This window comes from Pelecanus crispus, chromosome Z (assembly GCF_030463565.1).
Source record: "Pelecanus crispus isolate bPelCri1 chromosome Z, bPelCri1.pri, whole genome shotgun sequence".
NCBI classification, from domain to species: domain Eukaryota; kingdom Metazoa; phylum Chordata; class Aves; order Pelecaniformes; family Pelecanidae; genus Pelecanus; species Pelecanus crispus.
Genome location: NC_134676.1, coordinates 44,622,868 through 44,643,366, shown reverse-complemented (window position 1 = coordinate 44,643,366; position 20,499 = coordinate 44,622,868). Strand labels below are relative to the sequence as shown.

General features: G+C 41.2%; 1 protein-coding gene across 2 annotated transcripts in view; it reads right to left on the bottom strand.

Moving 5' to 3' along the window:
- Positions 1-20,499, bottom strand: part of NTRK2 (neurotrophic receptor tyrosine kinase 2) — a 202,823-nt gene that overhangs the window by 134,829 nt on the left and 47,495 nt on the right. The window contains exons 9-11 of one of the 2 annotated variants that reach the window (XM_075725955.1): positions 15,999-16,031; positions 10,815-10,915; positions 9,449-9,548 (exon numbers count right to left, since the gene is read on the bottom strand). In XM_075725955.1, the coding sequence (XP_075582070.1) occupies positions 9,449-9,548; positions 10,815-10,915; positions 15,999-16,031 (234 nt within the window). The remainder of the gene's footprint in view (positions 1-9,448; positions 9,549-10,814; positions 10,916-15,998; positions 16,032-20,499) is intronic. The other variant, XM_075725956.1, reaches the window with a different exon arrangement.

The following is a 20,499-nucleotide window of genomic DNA, read 5'->3' as shown; positions in this document are numbered from 1 at the left end:
ATTCCTCTCGTCCTCATATTTTCTCCTACATCCAGTCTCATTTCTCTCTAAAATTCTCTGTGGGCTAAACCACAATTTGCCCTGACAAACTAATGCATTCCCAAAACAGCATGACCTGCATATGGGCAAAAGTTTGTATAGAGGCAGGTAAGTGTTCACCCTTTGCACATAAGAAACTAAAAGAGAAACTCTGGGCTCTGTAAAATAAAAGACTAGTAAATTAAATGTTTATGTGGACTGAACACAGGTTGGATCTCTGCAGTTTACACCTTTAAGACTGACTCTTCTCTTCTGCCGCTACCTTGATCTAGGAGCTGTGCTATTCCTGTGAGCCTTGGCCCCTATCATGGCAGAGCCCTGGCAACTATGATTTCAGCTCTCCTCATTTCCACTGCATCCATTATTAGTCTCATTTCTCTTCAGTCTCTTTCCATTTCATCTCCAAGCTGTCCTCTATTCAGCATCACCCTAGTTCTCCAGTTCACCTCACTTCATGCACACCACACACATGTGCACTCCTTCATCCTATCACCTGCTTGTATACCTCTTTTTGGGGGAGGGGAAGTGGAATACAACAGGTACTTGTTTACACTTGCTTTCCATATATTTTTACTAGTAACAGACACAAGACCTCAGGTAATTTTTCCTGTGTTCATATCCATCAGTATAGTAGTCTGAATCATGAAAGCTCTCAACAAGTTAATAACTCCTTTACTGCCTCAATCATTACAACTGAGTTTGAATTTTGCAACCAAAGGAGATCATAGTCAAATGCATCATCTCATCATTAAAAATTCCCCAGCTTCAGATCTGAGACGTCCCCCTAAATCCTTTGTTATATATGGGGCATGTCATCCATTGGCTTGTTCCTACTACAGAACCAGAGCTACATTCCTCTCTTCTATCTTGCGCTTTAGGATCAGACTCAGGAAAACTAGTAGCAGACAGAAACAGAAAGCTGAGACCAAATTTTATATAAATAATAACAATGGACAGACAGAAATGCCTAACAGTGTGTTCTGATAGGGTGCCACGGCCCCAAAACAATGCTTTAAGAGATACCTCTTTTCTTTATTGGAACACAAGAGAATGGTAGCTTAAATATTTTAAGATCTTTGTAAAATCCTTCACACAAAATGACTTTCGCAGATCAGTTCATGAGAACTCACGTTCTTTGAAGCACTTATAGCAATTTGCTTCCTCAGAGTAAGGTACTTAGAAGCATTAACAACTGTATCTTCCAAATGTTCATGTGATAAGTAAATATTACTGCCCCCATTATACAAGTGATGCACCTCAGAAAGACAATTTGTATGATCTGCCCATGACTGCAGGGACTGGAATGCCAAGGTCAAAAAATAAAAACAGCTTCTTGTGTGTGGTTCAGATGAGCAATATCACCATTGCCTTTACATATCTACTCACTAAAAATACTGCGGATTTGAGCACATTCATTTTATTCTACATCTTATCTTACGACACTGACTCACATGAATTAATCCTTCTTTTATATTCTGCTCATTGACTAAATAATGAAACGTTCTAAAGTTATTAAAGGATCGACGCCCACAGAATCAGCATTTGGGTAGGTACAACACAGCACAAAATCACTTCTATAGGTACAAATGGAAACCCAAAAAGTTCAGGATTTCAGTGACTTGATGAAGGTCAGGCAGTAAGCACACTCCCAAGCTACAAACCGGTCTTCTTAATTACCTGGCAAACAAGGTAAAATTGTCCAAGAAGCCCTCACTGCAAGCTTACTGCAGACCAATTTGAACATTAGATCATATTTGTCAAACTGCAGGTCTTTGCTGAAGATGCAAAGCTTTTATTTTGTACTTGGAGTAAAAGCTCTTCTATTCTAACTGCATTTCATTCTTCTCTTAGTCTATAAGAAACCCAATTGCTTCAGGAAGAAATGTGGTAACACATGAGTTAATAAGAAACAGAACAGCTCTCCCTTTTCCCATATCAGTACTTCAAACCACTTGTTTAGAATCATCTATACTCTCCAAAACCTGAACTCTTCAATCAGCAATGTGAATGAAGCAGGGATTGTTTTGAAATCCTTTGAAATCACTCCCTCTCCCACAACAATGTGGAGTCAAGTAGAATGTATTAAAGCAGAGAATACAATGACCAGTTGGTATATACTTACAGACAAATAAGACAGAAAAGATTTCTCCTTCTGGCCCTAAAGTTACATCCAAAAGAATATGCAAAAGCCTCAATAAATCATAGAATCATCGAATGCTTTGGGTTGGAAGGGACCTTTAGAGGTCATCTAGCCCAACCCCCCTGCAGTGAGCAGGGACAGCTTTAACTCAGTCAGGTTGCTCAGAGCCCCATCCAACCTGACCTTGAATGTTTCTAGGGATGGGGCCTCCCCTACCTCTCTGGGCAACCTGTTCCAGTGCTTCACCACCCCCACTGTAAAAAATTTCTTCCTTACATCCAGTCTAAATCTACCCTCCTTTAGTTTAAAACCATTACTCCTTGTCCTGTCACAACAGGCCTTGCTAAAAAGATTGTCCCCATCTTTCCTAAAGGCCCCCTTTAAGTACTGAAAGGCCGCAATAAGGTAAATGTGCTTGAGCGTAGCTTCTAGGAGGATCTGTTCCATGATCTTCCCAGGCACAGAGGTGAGGCTGACATGTTGGTAGTTCCCAAGGTCCTCCCTTCTTCCTGTGTTAAAAATGGGCACAATGTTTCCCTTCTTCCAGTCACCAGGGACTTCACCTGACCACCATGACTTTTCAAATGTTATAGAGAGTGGCTTGGGAACCACATCAGCCGATTCCCTCAGGACTCTAGGATGCATCTTATCAGGTCCCATAGACTTACGTACATTCAGGTTCCTCAGGTGGTCTCGAACCTGATCTTCCCTTACAGTGGGAGGGGCTTTACCCTCCCTGGTCCTCATCTTGTGGTCCATCAACTCGGGAGGGGTGAAGAGAGAGGTTGCTGGTGAAGACTGAGGCAAAAAAGTTGAGTACCTCAGCCTTCTCCTTGTCTGTTAATACTAGGTCAACATTCTTATTCATTGGTGGGGTACGCTTTCTTTAACCTCCCTTTTTTGGCTGACACACCTGCAGAAGCCCTTCTTGTTATTCTTTACATCCCTTGCCACATTCAGTATTTCTCATTTGTCTTACAGTATTTTAGTTTGGGTAAGAAACACTGTACAACTACATGACCAAAGCCTCCTTACAAAGCATTATTGTCATTCTGACACAAGTCCTCCATGATGACTTAAGGTCTTTAACCCTCATTTACCCATGTAATCATATTTACCTAACTTTAAATACAGTGCTGTGCAGGTAAAAGCAGAGTGCTTTATCGTTCTGTCTGATCATGACTATTTAAAGCCAACCATATCCTGGGCTGCATCAAAAGAAGCATGGCCAGCAGGTCAAGGGAGGGGATTCTCTCTACTCTGCTCTGGTGAGACCTCACCTGGAGTACTGCGTCCAGCTCTGAAGGCCTCAGCACAAGAAGGGCATGGACCTGTTGGAGCGGGTACAGACGAGGCCACAAAAATGATCCGAGGCCTGGAGCACCTCTCCTAGCGAGGACAGGCTGAGAGAGTTGGGGTTGTTCAGCCTGGAGAAGAGAAGGCTGCGGGGAGACCTTCATTGCAGCTTTTCAGGACTTAAAGGGAGCCTATAGGAAAGATGGGGACAATCTTTTTAGCAAGGCCTGTTGTGACAGGACAAGGAGTAACGGTTTTAAACTAAAGGAGGGTAGATTTAGACTGGATGTAAGGAAGAAATTTTTTACAGTGGGGGTGGTGAAGCACTGGAACAGGTTGCCCAGAGAGGTAGGGGAGGCCCCATCCCTAGAAACATTCAAGGTCAGGTTGGATGGGGCTCTGAGCAACCTGACTGAGTTAAAGCTGTCCCTGCTCACTGCAGGGGGGTTGGGCTAGATGACCTCTAAAGGTCCCTTCCAACCCAAAGCATTCGATGATTCTATGATTCTATGAAATACGCTGCAACTGAAGATGAGCTCCAAGCTGCCCTCTCCTGTACTGTCTTTTGGACCAAAGCTCAAAATGTAACAAGAGTTTACAAGCAAAAACAATATAGTGAATGACACACAGAGAGGAAAAAAATATTCCACAACTATGAATGTGCCCCTGTTGGAATAACCAATGCTTTTAATTAAAAAGTTTTCAAGGACGTTCATGGCCCAGCACAAAAGTTACAGGAATCACCTAAGACAAAAAGCTATCAGGAAGCAGGAGAAAATACCCTATTATGACTTTGGCAGGCAAAATCCATGGGCGTGTTCATCACTTAATCAGCTCGGTGAAAGAGCACAGCATCCTGACTGATAGTCCAAATTTTAAACTTACATTTAAAAATGACGACAAGCAGCTAGGAAGGGCTTGAAGGAAAGGTAGTGGGTGTTCATCCTAAAAGGGACACTGTTTTCTTTCTTAAATCTCATTTAAGATCTCATTACCTGATCAGAGAAAGACAAATTTCTGTACCCTGAACTGCACAGACTTGAAAGACCACAAAAGGGGCAAAGCATTCATGGTCAGGACTTATGTTTAGACATGGTAGGTAGTTCAGAGAGCACTGGAGGAAGAAGAAGCACCTTTCAAAGTGTGACACCCAAGCCCACAGATAGGAGAAGATAGCTGGCACTGCCTAAGTATGATGCCAGTTTCAGACTCAGTTTGTTCCCTTACCTTTGCACTACTGCACATAGCTCAAAGCATTGACAGAAACTTCATACAAACATTCAAAAAAACCCCTCTCACTCCAAAGGGATTAAGTACACCTATGTTTCTCTCTACTTCTGTCGGACTCTATTTGTTAGCTTCTTAAAACACAGAAGGGGCTGCGTTGTGAAGGAGTGGGTTCTCTCTCCTTTCTAGTTTTGGTAAAACCTACAGAAACTCCATTTATCTCTACAGTAAAGCAGGTGTGATAATGTCTTGTCCGTAACTATCCACTTCCAGCTTTCCTAGCAAGGAAGGAGCACTAAGGATATTGCCTTGTTGCTGGCATAGGGACACCCTGTGCTAAAATTTATTACAGTTCAAATCAGCAAAAATGTTTTCATCCTTCTAACTGAATTATGCTATTTTAAACTTTATCCACTGATTTATCTTCCATCAGTTTCCTCCATACTCCCATTCATGCTTAGTGGCATGCTGCTATACTAACATTTACTAACTGTGTTATCAGGTTGGTTATGTTGCAACTAGTTGTTTATTTACATTTGTTTTTCAACACGGGAGATAGAGTAAAACACGACTAGAATTATTCTTCCACAAATCCTCTCAGGGAGTTCACAAACTTTCCTCTGCCTCTCTACTCCAGTTCCCTTGTTGTTTTTCAGTTTCATAAGCTGGTTAGATGGAGTCAGAAATACACACAAAAATGATAAGAGCTGTCTTGGCAGCCTTCAGTGAATTCCCACCATAAGCACTTTCACATCCTCCAGCAAGCAAGCAAGCCAAGGTGTTTTGTAAGAGCAATGCACAAATCTTAATGAATACACTTAAGAAATTAACTGAAGCTTTCACCATTTATGCTGCAGCATCTTGCAAGGGTGAAAAAAACTCACCTCCAGATTCAAGCAAACAAAAGCAGCTTTTCACACACCAAGCTGTTATCAACAGACCCTGTGTAAGAAAGTGCTTAAAATGTACACAAGCAGAAAAATAGAGAGAATTATGTTTCGGCAGTTACTCTGATGAATTTTGCAATGGAAGTCTGGAAGTCTAGCACAACATGAGAGTTTTCCACAGAGTAGAAAGAACAGGTTTTTTTGTACTAGCCCCATTTTAAGTCTCTTGTAGCACAGATCACAGACCAGTTCTGTACGAAGACTTTTCCTGAAGTTAATCATCAGAACCTGCTATTTCCCCTAGCTCTAAAAGACAGAATGAAAAAAAGAAAGGCAAGAATTAAAGCAATTGCCTCATACGGTGCAACCCAACTTTAACCAGAATCCAGAACATCACAAACAAAATGTTTTCATTTTGTTACTGGCAGTGAAGGAGTGCTTTGTTTGTCATCCTTACCTGCAAAAACACTCTATTACTAGAATTTGGAAAGGTAACTGAGTGAAAGAACATATCCCAAGTTGTCCTCTCACCTTAGATACACAAAATGAAGAGAGAAGCCAAAAGATAGGGTAAGTTATTTTTATACAGCTCTTCAACAGATCTTCATAAGACATTGATCAGTACTGCCAAAGTACTGGAAGCTCCCAGAGGACCTGGTGCTCCCTATCACATAAAGTGGACTCTTTTCTGCTCAGTACACTAATGGAAAGAAGACAATGGGGGCATGTGAGCTCTGTGGCAGTCTCTGCAGCTCTTCAGCATGTGTAGCATTTCCAGGTACGATCAGCTCTGATGCAGCATAGCTCAGACACAACTGCCCGCTCCACAGTTCTTTCTGGGGATGCTATCACTGTCAGTCCCACACTCCAACCATGTTCAACCTCTTTAAGCACAGAAGGACTCAGCAAGGGCACAGTCTAAGAAGTGGGAAGATGATGCTCGTGCAAAAGATAGGATAAACTGGCATTTAAAAATAAAACAGTGTCTTCACGAACCTACAGATGCCTGCTGTGAACCCAAATTGGGTGAAAATTTCACCCCTTACATAAAGATGTTTCCTACAAGACACACTGTGCTGATTGCCTATTTACACATCTCTTTTTCTGATTTTCAGTTGAACATTTTTTCCCTCTTACTACACAGTTACATGAAAAATACCATTGAGTGCCAGTTTGACTGCTCCAGTTACTGACTACTTTGTTCTTTTCCAAACTCCTTGCCGAAAAAGGGTGGGGAGACATTTAATGACAGGGTGTCTGAGGTGACTGTGTTGTGCTCTCACAAGGTAACAGAAAAATGAAGCACAGCCTTTTGCACATTTCTGCCTGATGTAACGCATGAAGTTCCTTCTTATGAATGCAAAATATTCATTAATATTTTGGGGAAGATTTGAAAAGAACACTTTTTTATCACATTTTATATATGTTTTCAGTGTCAATATGGATATTTCATTCCTTCCTACTTCCCTACTAAGATTGTTTATTACACCACGAATTATAACACAATGTCTGTATGCTAAGCTGGGACTAACTTTGCTGTCACTGAGTTCAATGGCAAATAACTCAAGGAGTTCACAGGTAGCTGGCTTGATCCTTTTATTCAGAATTTCCAAGATACGCATTCTAAATGTATTGTACTGATCAATACTGACTGCAAAAAATTTATCTTCACCTTTGCCTTACTTTTCTCATGCTCAAATACTCCAGGTTGTTTATTTTCATTTATGAATTCTCAGGATATACTTATCCTGCAGGCTTTTCAGAGCAGGTAATATTTTATTATTACAACAATAGTCTGGCTATTACATATCAATATGGTGTTCTAATCTCAGGTCTTTAAATATTGCTTTAATATAAATTCAATAATACTGGTGATGATAAATGGAGAGAGTGTTTCTGGGACTTTGGACTATGGATAGATCCAGACTGCAAAGCTCAGTTGTGAATGCAAACTGAAGAAGTTTGAGGTTCACTTCAGGGACAACTGAAGGTCAGTTCTTTCTAATGAAACATTCAAGAGTTATTTGTAGCTCACAGTGACATTTCACCATTACCACACATAACACGACTGTGATTAGTTTTTGAAGGAGTGTACTTGAACTGTGAATTCATTTTACTGATCTTCCTAACCATCACTGGTCAAATTTAAAGAATAAAATAACCACCATATATGAGGTCGCTGCCTTTTCATAATTTCTTATAGTCATTTCCCCAAAAGTGTATCCTTACTAAAATATGATCTACATGGACAATTCTGCAACAAAAAACTACTGAGGTCAAACTTACTGATCATGCAAGAGCATTATTTTCCTGGGAAAAGTTGTACCTGCAGATACTAAAAAACAACCGTCGTATAAGGAGCCTCCTGGAAGGTAACTGAACATGTTACCACACAAAATACGTCTTTGCATTCTCCCTTAGGGCAGAGTTTACTTCCTAGTTCCTCCAATAATGTCATGTTGAAATACTTAATGCAAATTTTGAAAAATCTAACAAGCATTCAGCTTTAAAGAGCTAACATCAGACATTTCTCATCGTTGCTCTCATTTAGCTTCCACCTACTTCAGCTCTCTAAATGCAATTCAGAAAGCTTCAGACACAAATAAAATTTACACTGAACTGTTGTTAAGTCGCAGAAGGTTTTTTCTAGTCTTTGGCCAAAACTCTGCAGCTCTATTCTGCTGGCTCCATGTTGCTATTCAGGATTTTTCACAATGACTGTCCTCTTCTAATGCTACCACAAAGAGTAGAGACTATGTCATATCAGAAGGAGGTGAGAGAAAAGGTTTCCATCCCAGCAAGCTAATCTGCACCGACTATCTTTCTGCTCTGCTCAAATCTTGTTTGTTCCAGGAACTCTCCTCTAAACATAATACAGAAACACAAAATATACAGTAGATATCTCTGAAAAGCGCACTTGTCAAGAACAAGAAAGGGTTACCAAAATACACATCCATGTGGTGCTATGTCATAAGCACAGCTGAGAGGAAGGACATATGGGTAACAAGAGCCTACCAAAAGATTACTTACCACTCTCTCCACAGACCCTCCACTACACATCTTAAGAACAAAAGCTTATCTCCTTTAGCACACAGCAAAGCACCTTCTACTCCTCCCAACAAGAAAGCACTGGTTTTTTCCTTTTTTTTAAAATACAGTTTCACCCACATCGCCAGACACAGACTGATGATATCAGTGAAATAATATGGTAATGGAGTTGTCGCAGGTACCTCCATGTTGCACGTACCTCCATCTGGCTGTAAAATAAATAAACGAATAAATGGAAGGGCTGAGATTTCCCCCTTCCATGGGGACATGAGCACTTGCCACTCTCTCCAACTGCTACTTCCCAAGATACAAACAGAAGCCCAAGAAAATGCATCTGTCAAGAAAAGCACCAGTGTGACAGGATCCACTGCAAATGCACCTTCCACTCTTGTCATTGTTTCCCTTTGAATCTCTCACCTTAATGTGAGATTTGTAGTATGGTCTGAAGCATACAACATAGATTCTCGTCAAATTGTTGTAATTAAACTCATATCAGAATAAATTTCATTTCTTATCTTCTTCCTACCTACACTGACTCAAGTAATATTTTACTTCAAGAAGTGTCCCAGGGGGCTTTGCAGCAACAGGGAGAGAAATGGGATTTGTCATAAGAAAAAAAGAGAAGAGTTTGATCCAAAATTCTACACTGTCTACATCTGCCTCTGCCCTTACTTACCTGATGAATAAACAAAACACTAAATGTGATGGCACCTAATCTAGTTATTTTGACTGCTCTCAGTGCAGAAGCCTATAGTATCAGCTCATACAACCCACAACAATTATGGAAGGTATAAAACACAATGCTGCTTACCTTTCATCCCAAATTTAGAGTGTCTTCCAAACTTCAGAATAATGAGCATTATTACTAAGCCAGTGCACACCAGTGCTGCAATTCCCACCACAACATACACCTAAAAAAAGAGGACACAAACAGATCTGCTTGTTTTGTTCTCATGAACTACTTTCAAAGACATTAAGCATACATTCAGATTAGACGAGTTAGGTAAAAATTCACTTCAACTGGGAAACATTTGCACTCAGATCAAAGAGTACAGAAAACAGCCGCTTCTTGAGGTTTCTTCTGTCCTGCAGAGAACAGAGATTCAGACACCTCTAAGAACAACTTTTTCAACATCCTACACATTCAAGGCAGGTGGGAGGTAGTGCACATCACCCCTTTCCCTTGCAGTAGAGTGGCATGTTATAAGAAAACACATAAGAAAAGCACATAGGAAAAAAATTATTGTGAGGGTGGTTGAACACTGCTACAGATCGCCCAGAGTGGCTGTGGAGTCTCTATCCCTGGAGATATCAAAACCAGAGTGGACACAACCCTGAGCAACCACACTGGCCCCGCTTTAAGCAGGGGGGATTGGACCAGAGGATTTCCAGAGTTCCCTTCCAACCTCAGATATTCAATGATTCTGTTATCAGATGAGACAAGACTGTCTGGGATCCTCCCAATCTTCTAGCAGAGTGTCCAAACTCACAGTGTGCTCTCTGGTTCACGAATGCACATGATGTCCACTGCCTGCTGCTTTACCAAGTCACTGATGCAGGGAGGATGCAATATCAACCAGGCTAGCCACCCACTACCTGTTTCTGACAATTCAGTTCAGGAAAGCATGAGAGGCAAGGCAGCAAAGGAGGAGGCCCACCAATTCAGCTACTTACACTAAAATTTACTGTAAATTATTCTATCAAAAACCTACACAAAATCATGTTTTAGAAACATACAATTAGAATTGGAAAGTTCGCTGCCGCACATCCTCTCTGTAAGGAGGAGCTGACTCCAGGACTGGAATTCAAACAACAATCTTCAAATTACCTTGGATGGCTTTGTTTTGTAAATAAAGAGTTGCTCTCCTTGGCTAAAATTAGAAGCAAAGTCTTAGGCTAAAAAAGCAGTTAGTTGTTCGGAAAAGCATGAAACAAAATAACGAGCCATTCTACTTGGACTGAAAAGTGATTCACTCTTTCAAAACTGGGGGGGAGGGCAAGAGTGGGGAGCATTGATTTTCTTTTTTTTCCCATTTTTTCTGAGTTTTGATCACAACACAGTAATAGCTCCAGTGTTCTGGTGGCTCAGGGTCCTATTACAATCTCTGCAGTTTTGTGAGTTGTATAGCCAGAAAGCCCACCAGGATTACAGATCAGGAAACAATGTATATACTTACAGTGATGCTATCTTCATTCTCTTTGTTGGAAACATCCGTAGAAGTGATTTGATTACTGTTATTTGTGGTGTCTCCAAGATCATTAGGCGTGGTTTCATACTCTTAGGAAAGGAAAAAAGGTTGCTTTTATAATTTTGTAACCTTACAGAGGAAAGGGTTGTCTTTATTATTTCTGCTCTGTAAGATGGCAAGGCCACTAACAACTCCCAGCACTCTGAGCTCTTTGGGAACAATACATAATTGCTAACATGGCTGGAACATTTTGGGGGGATCCTTGTGGTAGATAATCGAACAAATGTGTCATGACTGGCAAACTGAAAAGAGAAATGATCTACACCACAATGTGTATCTCTACTGGAAAAACTAGAGTTAAATAAGAACTCCATCCATAAAGCTATTTTTATGCACTTCTGACTTCCCATTAAAAATGAAAGACTGCCCTCTACGCTGAGCTCCTCCAGCCTTGCATTCAGCCAAATATACAACAGTCTTAGAAATTAGCTTGGGGACTTTTGTTTAGCTGAGAAGAACTTGGCAGATGGGGTTTTAGCTAGTTTATTACTATCAAATGTGAAATAGCTGGTTTTCTTCATTTAAAAAATAGTAAAAAATACTGTTGTGTGCACAGATGTTACAGGCTAGCATCATAAACTGTCATACAGGTAAACCTTTAAAAAAATAAGTGCCTGAGATGGTATGAACAAATTTGATTTATCAAAATAATTCCACTGACAGATCTGCAGGGGTGAATCCAGAACCATTAAAAAGAATGAACATGGCTTAATTATTTATAATTATTTAAAAATGAAACGCAGATATTTACAGTCCATAATTTCCTGTCAAAACTATTCAAATGAGATACAACGAATTAAATAATATACAAATGAACTTAGAGATTCATGCATTAAAATAACAAATGCATAATTTTATGATTACATCTGGAAATATGCATAACGTTTCAATTTTATGACTGTAATGTGTGCAGATGAAAGAAACAAACAAGGGCAATAACTGCATCTATTACAAAATGCACCTCCAGCACTGTAATTTAAATTTGCAATTAACTGTGTATTTCTTTACACATTTCGATTAAAATCAGTGCTGTAAGCCTACAGATGAAATTTGAACTGCAACTCTGAAAAAGCTGAGCACAGAGGCATAGCTCTCACTAACTACAAAGGCAGGAACTCTTCCGAATGCAGAGCTGCTGCTGAGCAAGGGCAGGGAGAGCCTGCACCTCAGTGGAGTTTATCTTCTTTAGCTCCCAAGGCCATTTTGGAGAGCTCAGCTGGCAATGCTAGCAACAAGCTGCAGTGGGCTTTTGATCTTCATGCATACATGAACACATTTGCTTTCTGCAAAGCACTCGGCAGGGCTGCAGATTTTTTGGTATATGAAGCTACGCAGCTACCTCTGGCACCAGTGCTACAGTCAGTACAGTCAGGTTGCCTAAGCAGCTCAGGTAGTCTATTTTGGCTCTACACCATGCATGCTGAAGGACAGGACTCTTTCAAGACAAAATGCGTACTAAGTATACAGAGCTTTCATGAGAAACAAAATTTAATTTCCTGGTCGTTTACCGTCACTGCACCTCTATGCCTACAGCTTGCTATGCAGCAAGGCTGGAACAGTAGTGAGAGGCAAACAAACAGCACTCCGTACTCTGGGCAGCACAAGCCCTGCCTGAATGGCTCACCTGCGCAAGCAGCCTGGACACTCAGACAAGGTGCTGCGCAGACCATCCGCCAACATGACCACCCACTTTGCCACAGCAAAGGAGGAGACTTCTGCTTCATTCATTTGCAGGCAGAGCCCACTTTAGAACAAGTATCTCCACCTACAAAATGGGCCTTCCTTTACAATTAGCTGGGAAAATCTTTACAAAGGTAAGTTTTGACCAGCCCTGTATTTATGGTAGCTTTATAAGACCAATATAAAAACCAAATATTTAGAGTCTTTCCTGCTCTGGCTCTGTTATACAAACTTTCAAGAGGGAAATTTTTTGCTCTTAATTTTACCTCTAAATAGCGGTGGGCAAAAGCCAACACTATTTGCAGTTCTGCTTATGCGCACGTCTGTACCAAGCCCCTGGAAATCACACCCTGAAGGACTAATGAAAACTGTGCCGAGTGTTTCAGGTCTGGTCTGTAAACTCCCTGAATGCACTTTTATATGAAAACGGGCAACAGCTAAGGCCACGTCGGTACGCTGGTGTTGCACTGCCATTCCCCGCTGTGTGACTGTGAAGCGCCTGCGTTTGAACTCGTGCCAGATCTTCAAAGCCTCTTGAAGTGGGTGAGCCAGGCAAGGTAAATACGCACATCAGCTATCCAGCCAAAACTGGGCGATTCTGAGTTAAACAAATTCCTGTTCATTTCACTGTGAAATCCTGACATAGACATCGAGCACTCTGATACAGACAGGGTCACGCCTCTTGATATGTGGGACGCGTATCACTTCAGGGCCAGGTTCTCCGGGGCCACGAACCTCACACAGCCACCTGTGACTACGCCAAGTGTGGTGAATCGCAACTCATGCCGGGCAGTATTTTTTTTTTTTTTTTTTTTTTTTTGCAGCCGTTTTACACACAAGGTGCACAGCGGCTGGGACACAGACAGGAGCACAGTCACACCAGCACCGGGGGGGTCACTCTGCACAGTCCTCTGCGGGGATGGGTGATACAGGCCATGTTGTCTCTCTCATGTTTACAACCATGTTAGAAGAAGCAGCGTGGCACGAAGACATGAACTCAGAGCCAACAAAGCTGGCTTTGCGTTTGATTTCCTGCTCAGCCCCAAGTGAGTCACTTTATTTCTCTCAGTTACTTCCCAGATGGGGCCAGGACAGCCTCTCCCCTCTGCCTTTTCCGCGAGGGGAGCCGGAGGCACTGGTGACTGCTCCACACTTGCAGCAGGCAGAGTGCCCCGTGCAGCCGGGACTCCCCCCCGCCGGCAAACACAATGTCACGCAGCCTGCTGCGACCTCATCAATTCTTCCGTTTCCCACTGCACGCTCAAAACACTTCACAGAAAATGTTTGGAAATCGCCTCACGTGGAGCGCAGGACACAGAAGGTCAATTCCCAAGGGACAGACCAACCCAGCTACAAAGGGCTTTGCTCCGTGCAGAGGGGTACTTGAGGCCGGGGTCCCCCGCCCTCCATCGCTTCCGTCTCCATCTCCTCACAGCCCGGCCCTGCCCGGCCATGAGCCGCGCTGAGCCGGGCCCAGCCGTGGGCCCGTGGCCCGGCCTCAGCCCCAGGGCAGTGCCCGATCCCTGGGACTGTGGCCTGCCCACGGGCCTCCCGGCTGCCCTGCTCCGGGCTGGGCTGGTGGGACGAGCCTGGCTGCCAGGCCCTGCCCTGACTGCGACCCACGGGGAGCCCCTGGCCCTGCGGCACCCCAAAGCTTGCAGGGAAGTACCTTGCAGCTCCTATTAACTCTACCCATAGCCAAAAGGCTGACAGGCACACAGCTAGGCCCAGCGCCCAGCAGGATCAAATCCTCTGCCGCCGTCTTTACCCACTACACTGGGCACATTTGCAACACGATTAGCAGGGGGCTCTGAAAAATGCGTTTTAAAGGGAAGGCTGCGGGGGCAGGGGTGTGCTTTAGATCTTCCTTCCAACATAACCTAAGTTTTGGGTAAACAGGTTAGCATAGAGATAGAGTGGCCTATAAAAAACTACGAAAACCACTCATTCTCTGGGGGGAGCTCATCCCACTGTCAGCCATGCAGGCAGTGGTTCTCCGAAGAAGTCTATCAGTTCCTAGACTCTCCAGCCAGCCTCATTTATTCACCTCACTAACTGGACTTGTGAATTTGGAATAATTAGGGAAACACTCTGGACTACAAAGTGTTTCTCAAAGCAAGCACTGAGTCACTGAAACAAAGATCAAAGACAGCAGTTTCAAAGAGCAGAAAGAAAAGCCAGGAAAAAGAAGGAAGGCTGCTTTCATCAGGACTAGGTCTTGCAGGCTGTGATCCGCTAGCGCAACTTGAAGCGCACACCTCAGCAGAAACCTACCCAAGTCAATGGAAGCACAGCACTCACATGGTTAAAGCCATACACAGGCATCAGGACCTCGATAAACAGCGCAGAATCAAAATCTTCATGCACACAGCTTATATAATAAAACACATGTAAGAAATTGTGCAAATCATCACCACCTTCCCACCCTCCAACCCCCCCTAAGAAAAATGAATCTGGAAAGAGAGGGAGGGGAAGCTATCCTTTAGTATTTCTAAGCACTTAAAGCCAAATTGATGCTTCAATTGCACATTTGCTAAAGTTTAATGACATGGAATGGAATCAAAGCAATAACATTTAAATCAGCTTAAGGAAACTTGAGTGATGGGCCATTTCATCCAAATAAAAAGTACTCCAAACAGGATCCAGCTTCTGCTGGAAGCTAAAGGGCGTTTGGGTATGTTGGTTAGGATAGCCTTTCCTACTCACCAGAAGTATACCAAAAGTATTACGCAAAACTAGCCAGTTGCTTTTCATTCTGCAGCTTCTATTCTAGTGCACACAGGCTTTCACTAGGCACAGACCAAAACATTTCGCCTAACTAAAAAATTGATGTGAACACTGTGTCATCAGATCTTCTGGCACACACTCAGATATCACGAAGCTGATGGTCTGCTTATGCAAGAGAGATTAAGGGAAGGTACAAATGAGCGGACAGAGCAAAATAAATTGCCTACAGCAAAACGTACTTGTGCCAACCTCATTTTTAAGTGGGATTTAGGGGTACATTTTTGGAGGCAAAACAAGTATGGAATCATCCCTGAGAAAATAAATTAAGTTATATAAGTAGAAATCACGAACTCTCTTTCCTCCAAGAAATGCCTCCAAAAGGTTCACAAATCTCATGCCTGTGAGCTACACCAGACAGCTGTCATCCTACAGGATCAACTGCAACCACTTGTAGCAATGGATTTATGTTGCTTCCTAACGTGAATCAAAAGCAGTGGAGTAAGTAAAACGTCATATTGCCCTCATCTATCTTAAATAATACAAGGCAGGAGAAGAACCAAAAATGCAAAGTACCTTTTAGAATTGTGTTATAATATGTGCCATTTCAACTTAACTGAGCCTGACATTCAATCTTTTAATGGATTCAGTTCCTTCATTTCTCACTTCTATCATTAAAAGAAAAGAAAAAGGAAATCAAATATATACCATAAACGTCTGGATCCACAATTGGGCCACTACCTGTACATGGAGAAGAGAAAAAAAAAAAAAAAAGAAAAAGCCTTTGTAAATAGATTGCAAATGCTGAAAGAATAAGAGTTTCTTTAGGAATTTTTTTAAGAGTTGACACGTTATTTTCAACAACAATCAGTACCTACACAAATGCAAAGCAACATCAATATATTGCAGTATCTCTTTATCAGATTTTGTTTACAACCATTTTAGAGCTATCCCAGAGGTTAATATTTTGCTTCATATGGAACAGCTAATGCACAGGGCACTAGCTCTGGCAAACTCAGGCGAATTTCCCAACTGGGCAAAACTCTGCTTTCCACTGTTAGTGTATAGCTGGAATAAGTGCAACAATAACTATTCCTGTTGAAAAATCAATGGTAAAATTCTCCCTGACCTTAAGTGGAAGCAGACTTCAGTGAGCATCAACAATCACTGATTTTTACCTGGCCAAAAAATTTTGCTATTAAATCACCGTGAGAGCAAACCAGTTTAGCTGTGGGCTGGCAAGTTAAGGGCTAGAGGTAGCAATGACCTAAGCAGCACCATTTCATTTGCTCTGTAAAAGGATGCTTCCAAGAAGCCAGCTGCACAGCTGATACACAGACAAAACTCTTACCAAAAGAGTCAGATGTCTCAGAAGCCAGCCTTTGCACAAGCAAATGGATACCCGTCTAGTCTACACTTTTCTAAATTTTACTAGTTCCAGTTTGCAGCTTTTTCTAATTACTGCCCATATGTAAGGCTGAGCACATATGGGAGCATAATGCACAGAACGCCCACTGAAATTAGCGTACTATTAGACTATTCACGCTTTGAAAGATACTTGTGTTGTATTTCAACATATCCGTTCATTCTAGTCTATAACATATTTATAGCATAGCTTATGCAGTAGGGTCCTAATCATCTCTTCCATATTTTCACTCTTTCTTTTTGTTGGTTTGGAAATAAAATTAACAGATAGTTAAAATCTCTGAAGATCAATCAAACTTCAAAAAGCGTAATTCTGTTTATAGTACTATACAGTAAATCCATAGCAGTGGCATTACACTGGCATAAAGCCACTGTGAAGTATGACCAGAACACCATTGGTTTTGCTTATGTCAACAATGTGAAAATCTGTGCTGAAAATACTAAACAGAGTTGCAACCTATTTGTCGAATGGCAGCAGATAATTAGGTTTATTTTTAAATGCAGTTGAAGATATTCTAGTACCCAGAGATACAGGTTAATAGACCCCATGAGAACTGTCATGTCGATCTGCAGAAAGAAATAAGTGAAGAAAGCTTGTACTATCTGTCCTCAACCCTTCTGACTAGGGTATTCTGTCCATAAAAGTTCATGGATTCAGTTTTTCCAGTATAAAACATCCATCTGCTGAAAGACAGTATTTCTAATTTATCTTCTGTAATATGAAGGGGAGTGCAGGGGGTGGGGAACCCAAAAAAAAAATTCCCAGGCCTTTATTCCTGAGTTAAATGGCAACATTTTTGTTACTGTTTACTGGAACTGGGATAAAGGAATCAGATTAGTTTAACCCCTAACTCCTGCCAGAGATATAAACTAGGAAGTCATCAACTCCATTCAAATACCTTTTATATAACTAAATACTTCATTGGAAATAAAGCTGCAAAAATCAAGATGCTGGACAAACCCCGAATTTCTATTTAGTATTCCCTACATAAAAACATATCTACTCAATCATCAAAACATCAGTGGAAGCTATTTTAACATTAAACTTCATGACAGCAATTTTGCACATTTACACACAATTATTTCTAAGGCAAATACAGAACAGCATTGTTGCTTTGGTCCCTGGCAGAACACGTTGTTGTGTAAATAAGCTATTAAGAGACTTACCCTAGTCACTCATTTTTATGAACTACATCAACTACACTTGGTTCACTTGCTTCTTTCTTTATAAAGTTGACATTTTCAAAATAAAGCAGCAGCAAAAGACTCAATCCAAAAACATACTTCTGCAAAACAGCCCCATGTTGTTATGCCGCACAAGAAAGATGCTCCTTCTAAGGTGTATTTAACATATTCTTTCACTTTGACAAGATACTATTGTGACTTGGATTCCTTCAGCTTGTTTTTAGAGAACTGGCAGATGAATAAGCTTAATTAAAATACTTATTATTGGTAAAAACCTCTCCCGCGTTCATTAGCTGGTTTGGATCAACTATGAGAACAGCCTCCAGAATAAAACATGAACATTTCCTGCTTACTGTTTGCTGCAATGTTGTTTCAAATAATCAAGTCATCCTCAGCAAGAACAGCTTCACAGGAATCCAAGAACTTTAGTAGATTATAGCTAGTTAAAAATCTAGCTAAGAGAATATGAAATGTACTCTTCCAGGCTAAAACAAAGTTTTAATTTACTACATTAACTGTGTTATCATTAACTCAATCCAAATTCCACTGTGGTACATGCTTTCCTCTCCTTTATGCCTGCGTCCTCAGACCCGTGAAAAATGTTCTGCAAGTAGCATGCTGGAAGTTGAGAGCATCTTAGCACAAATCATGTCTTCATTATGTCTGATGCAACTTTAAAAGTAGAGTATTACACTGTTGATGACAGAACATGCTTCAGACTTAGTTTTAATTAGTTTAGATAGACATACGGATTACAGGTGAGGGGTGTTTTTTTTTATTTTATTTTGTTTTTACCTTCAGAGCATTTGCCCGTGAGTGATGCAATAACCAGAGAATCAGTTTAAAGCTCAGTGAGTACACCGCACCCCATGAAATATCAGGACTGGTATTTAATTCAGTCATGAAGGCATGGAAATGAACGTAATACCAGGGCCTAGGCCTTAATCTTTATGCTTCATTGTACAATATGTGGGCCAAAAGAAGAAACTACACAGTAACGACAGCACTGAAAAAGCTTTTTAATGGTTTGAAAAAGCCTGACAGTGCTTTAAATAGTAATAGTCTAAAACAAAAATTGTAATACAATGCACAGAGGATTCTAGTTTTTTAACATTTGCTTTTATGCCAGTTTCAGTGAAGGAGACAACAATGTTGTGACATTTTCCACAGCTCAGTGCCATGAATTCTCATAGGAAAAAGCCCCACTGATAAAAACAATATTGAGGAGGCTAAGTAGGTAAGCAATTTCCACCATTGTTAATTTTTAAGACTGGTTTGGCGCCATCCACTATGCATGAACTGACTTCTAATGCAGTTACATCCTGTCTATACATAGTCCAGTTTCCTCTATACTCTTTTTGTGAAGCTTAATCCACCACAGAGATTGGGAAATGCTTAAAGAACACAGCACAGATTATCTTAGGAGACTTATATTCCTTATGGGTATAAAGAGGATGGAACAAATAAATAATGCTGTCTTTCTAATTTGGAGAATACCTACAGTTCTGTTTACTGATTTAAAAGGCCACAACTGGGAAATTTTCAGTGTATGGGGGAGAAGCATAAAGGAAAAACAGAATAGTAGAAGTGATTTGGATCAAAGACAAAAAATGATACTGCTATTCTGTTAAGAAAATGAAGCCTGATTCATATTAAATAATCAGGGTGTAAGAGAACCTCCATTGTACACCGAACATCTCTGAGGTGAACTGTTTTACTAAACCATTATAATGCAGTATTAGAGGATGCCACTAGCTGAAACCATGGCATGTTTCTGTAATGAGTCTATTTAAGGAAGAACTCCAGAGAGAAAAGAGGAGAGGAGTACTAAGGACAGCAGGAGTAAATAAAGCCTGATTGCATCAGCTCTTCACCTTCTCCTTCTAAGGGTGGGAAAGCAAAAGACCTGCCAATTCTCTCCATACAGCAGACTGTGCTGATAGGGAAAAACATTAAATACAGAACATATTTTTACTGTCTGTAGCCTGCAATGTAGGAGAGAGAATTAAAGATTCGCTTTTTTTTTTTCCTGCCAGATAATATTAGCACTGCACATTGCTGTTTCAAAAAAGAAGGCTATTTATATCCCATGGCTAAAAAGCCAAAGGTACACACATGCTCATATTTTCAGATATGACTGTGCAATTATTTGCGCAAAAACAGGCCTTTATTTCCACTCCAGCTGTGCAAGGTCCACTCAGAGTTTTTTCCACATACAGCAATATGCTTACATGTATGCCTTCTTACTCTTACAGTCACTTCACATATGGTTTTGAAGATGTGGGAAAAGATCAAACCACGGTGAACATCAATCACTTATAGTAGTCCCTTCAGCTCAAAGTGGTAGTCCACCTTGAGCCTGCTCACATAACATTTAGGAGGGCTGAGGCAGAGCCTTGAGAGCAACTAAAGATGCATATATTTAACAGCAACCATCCTGAGTGCAGATATTGCTAGGCAAGTAGGTGCCCAGCCTCCACTGAAACAAATGGGAATTGGACATCGAAATGCCTGTGAGGTCCTGAGACCTTGTCCATCCTGCCTCTGGGTTACTTGTTTTCTCTCCAGCTCCCTCTGGTGTCCTGAAGAACATACTATC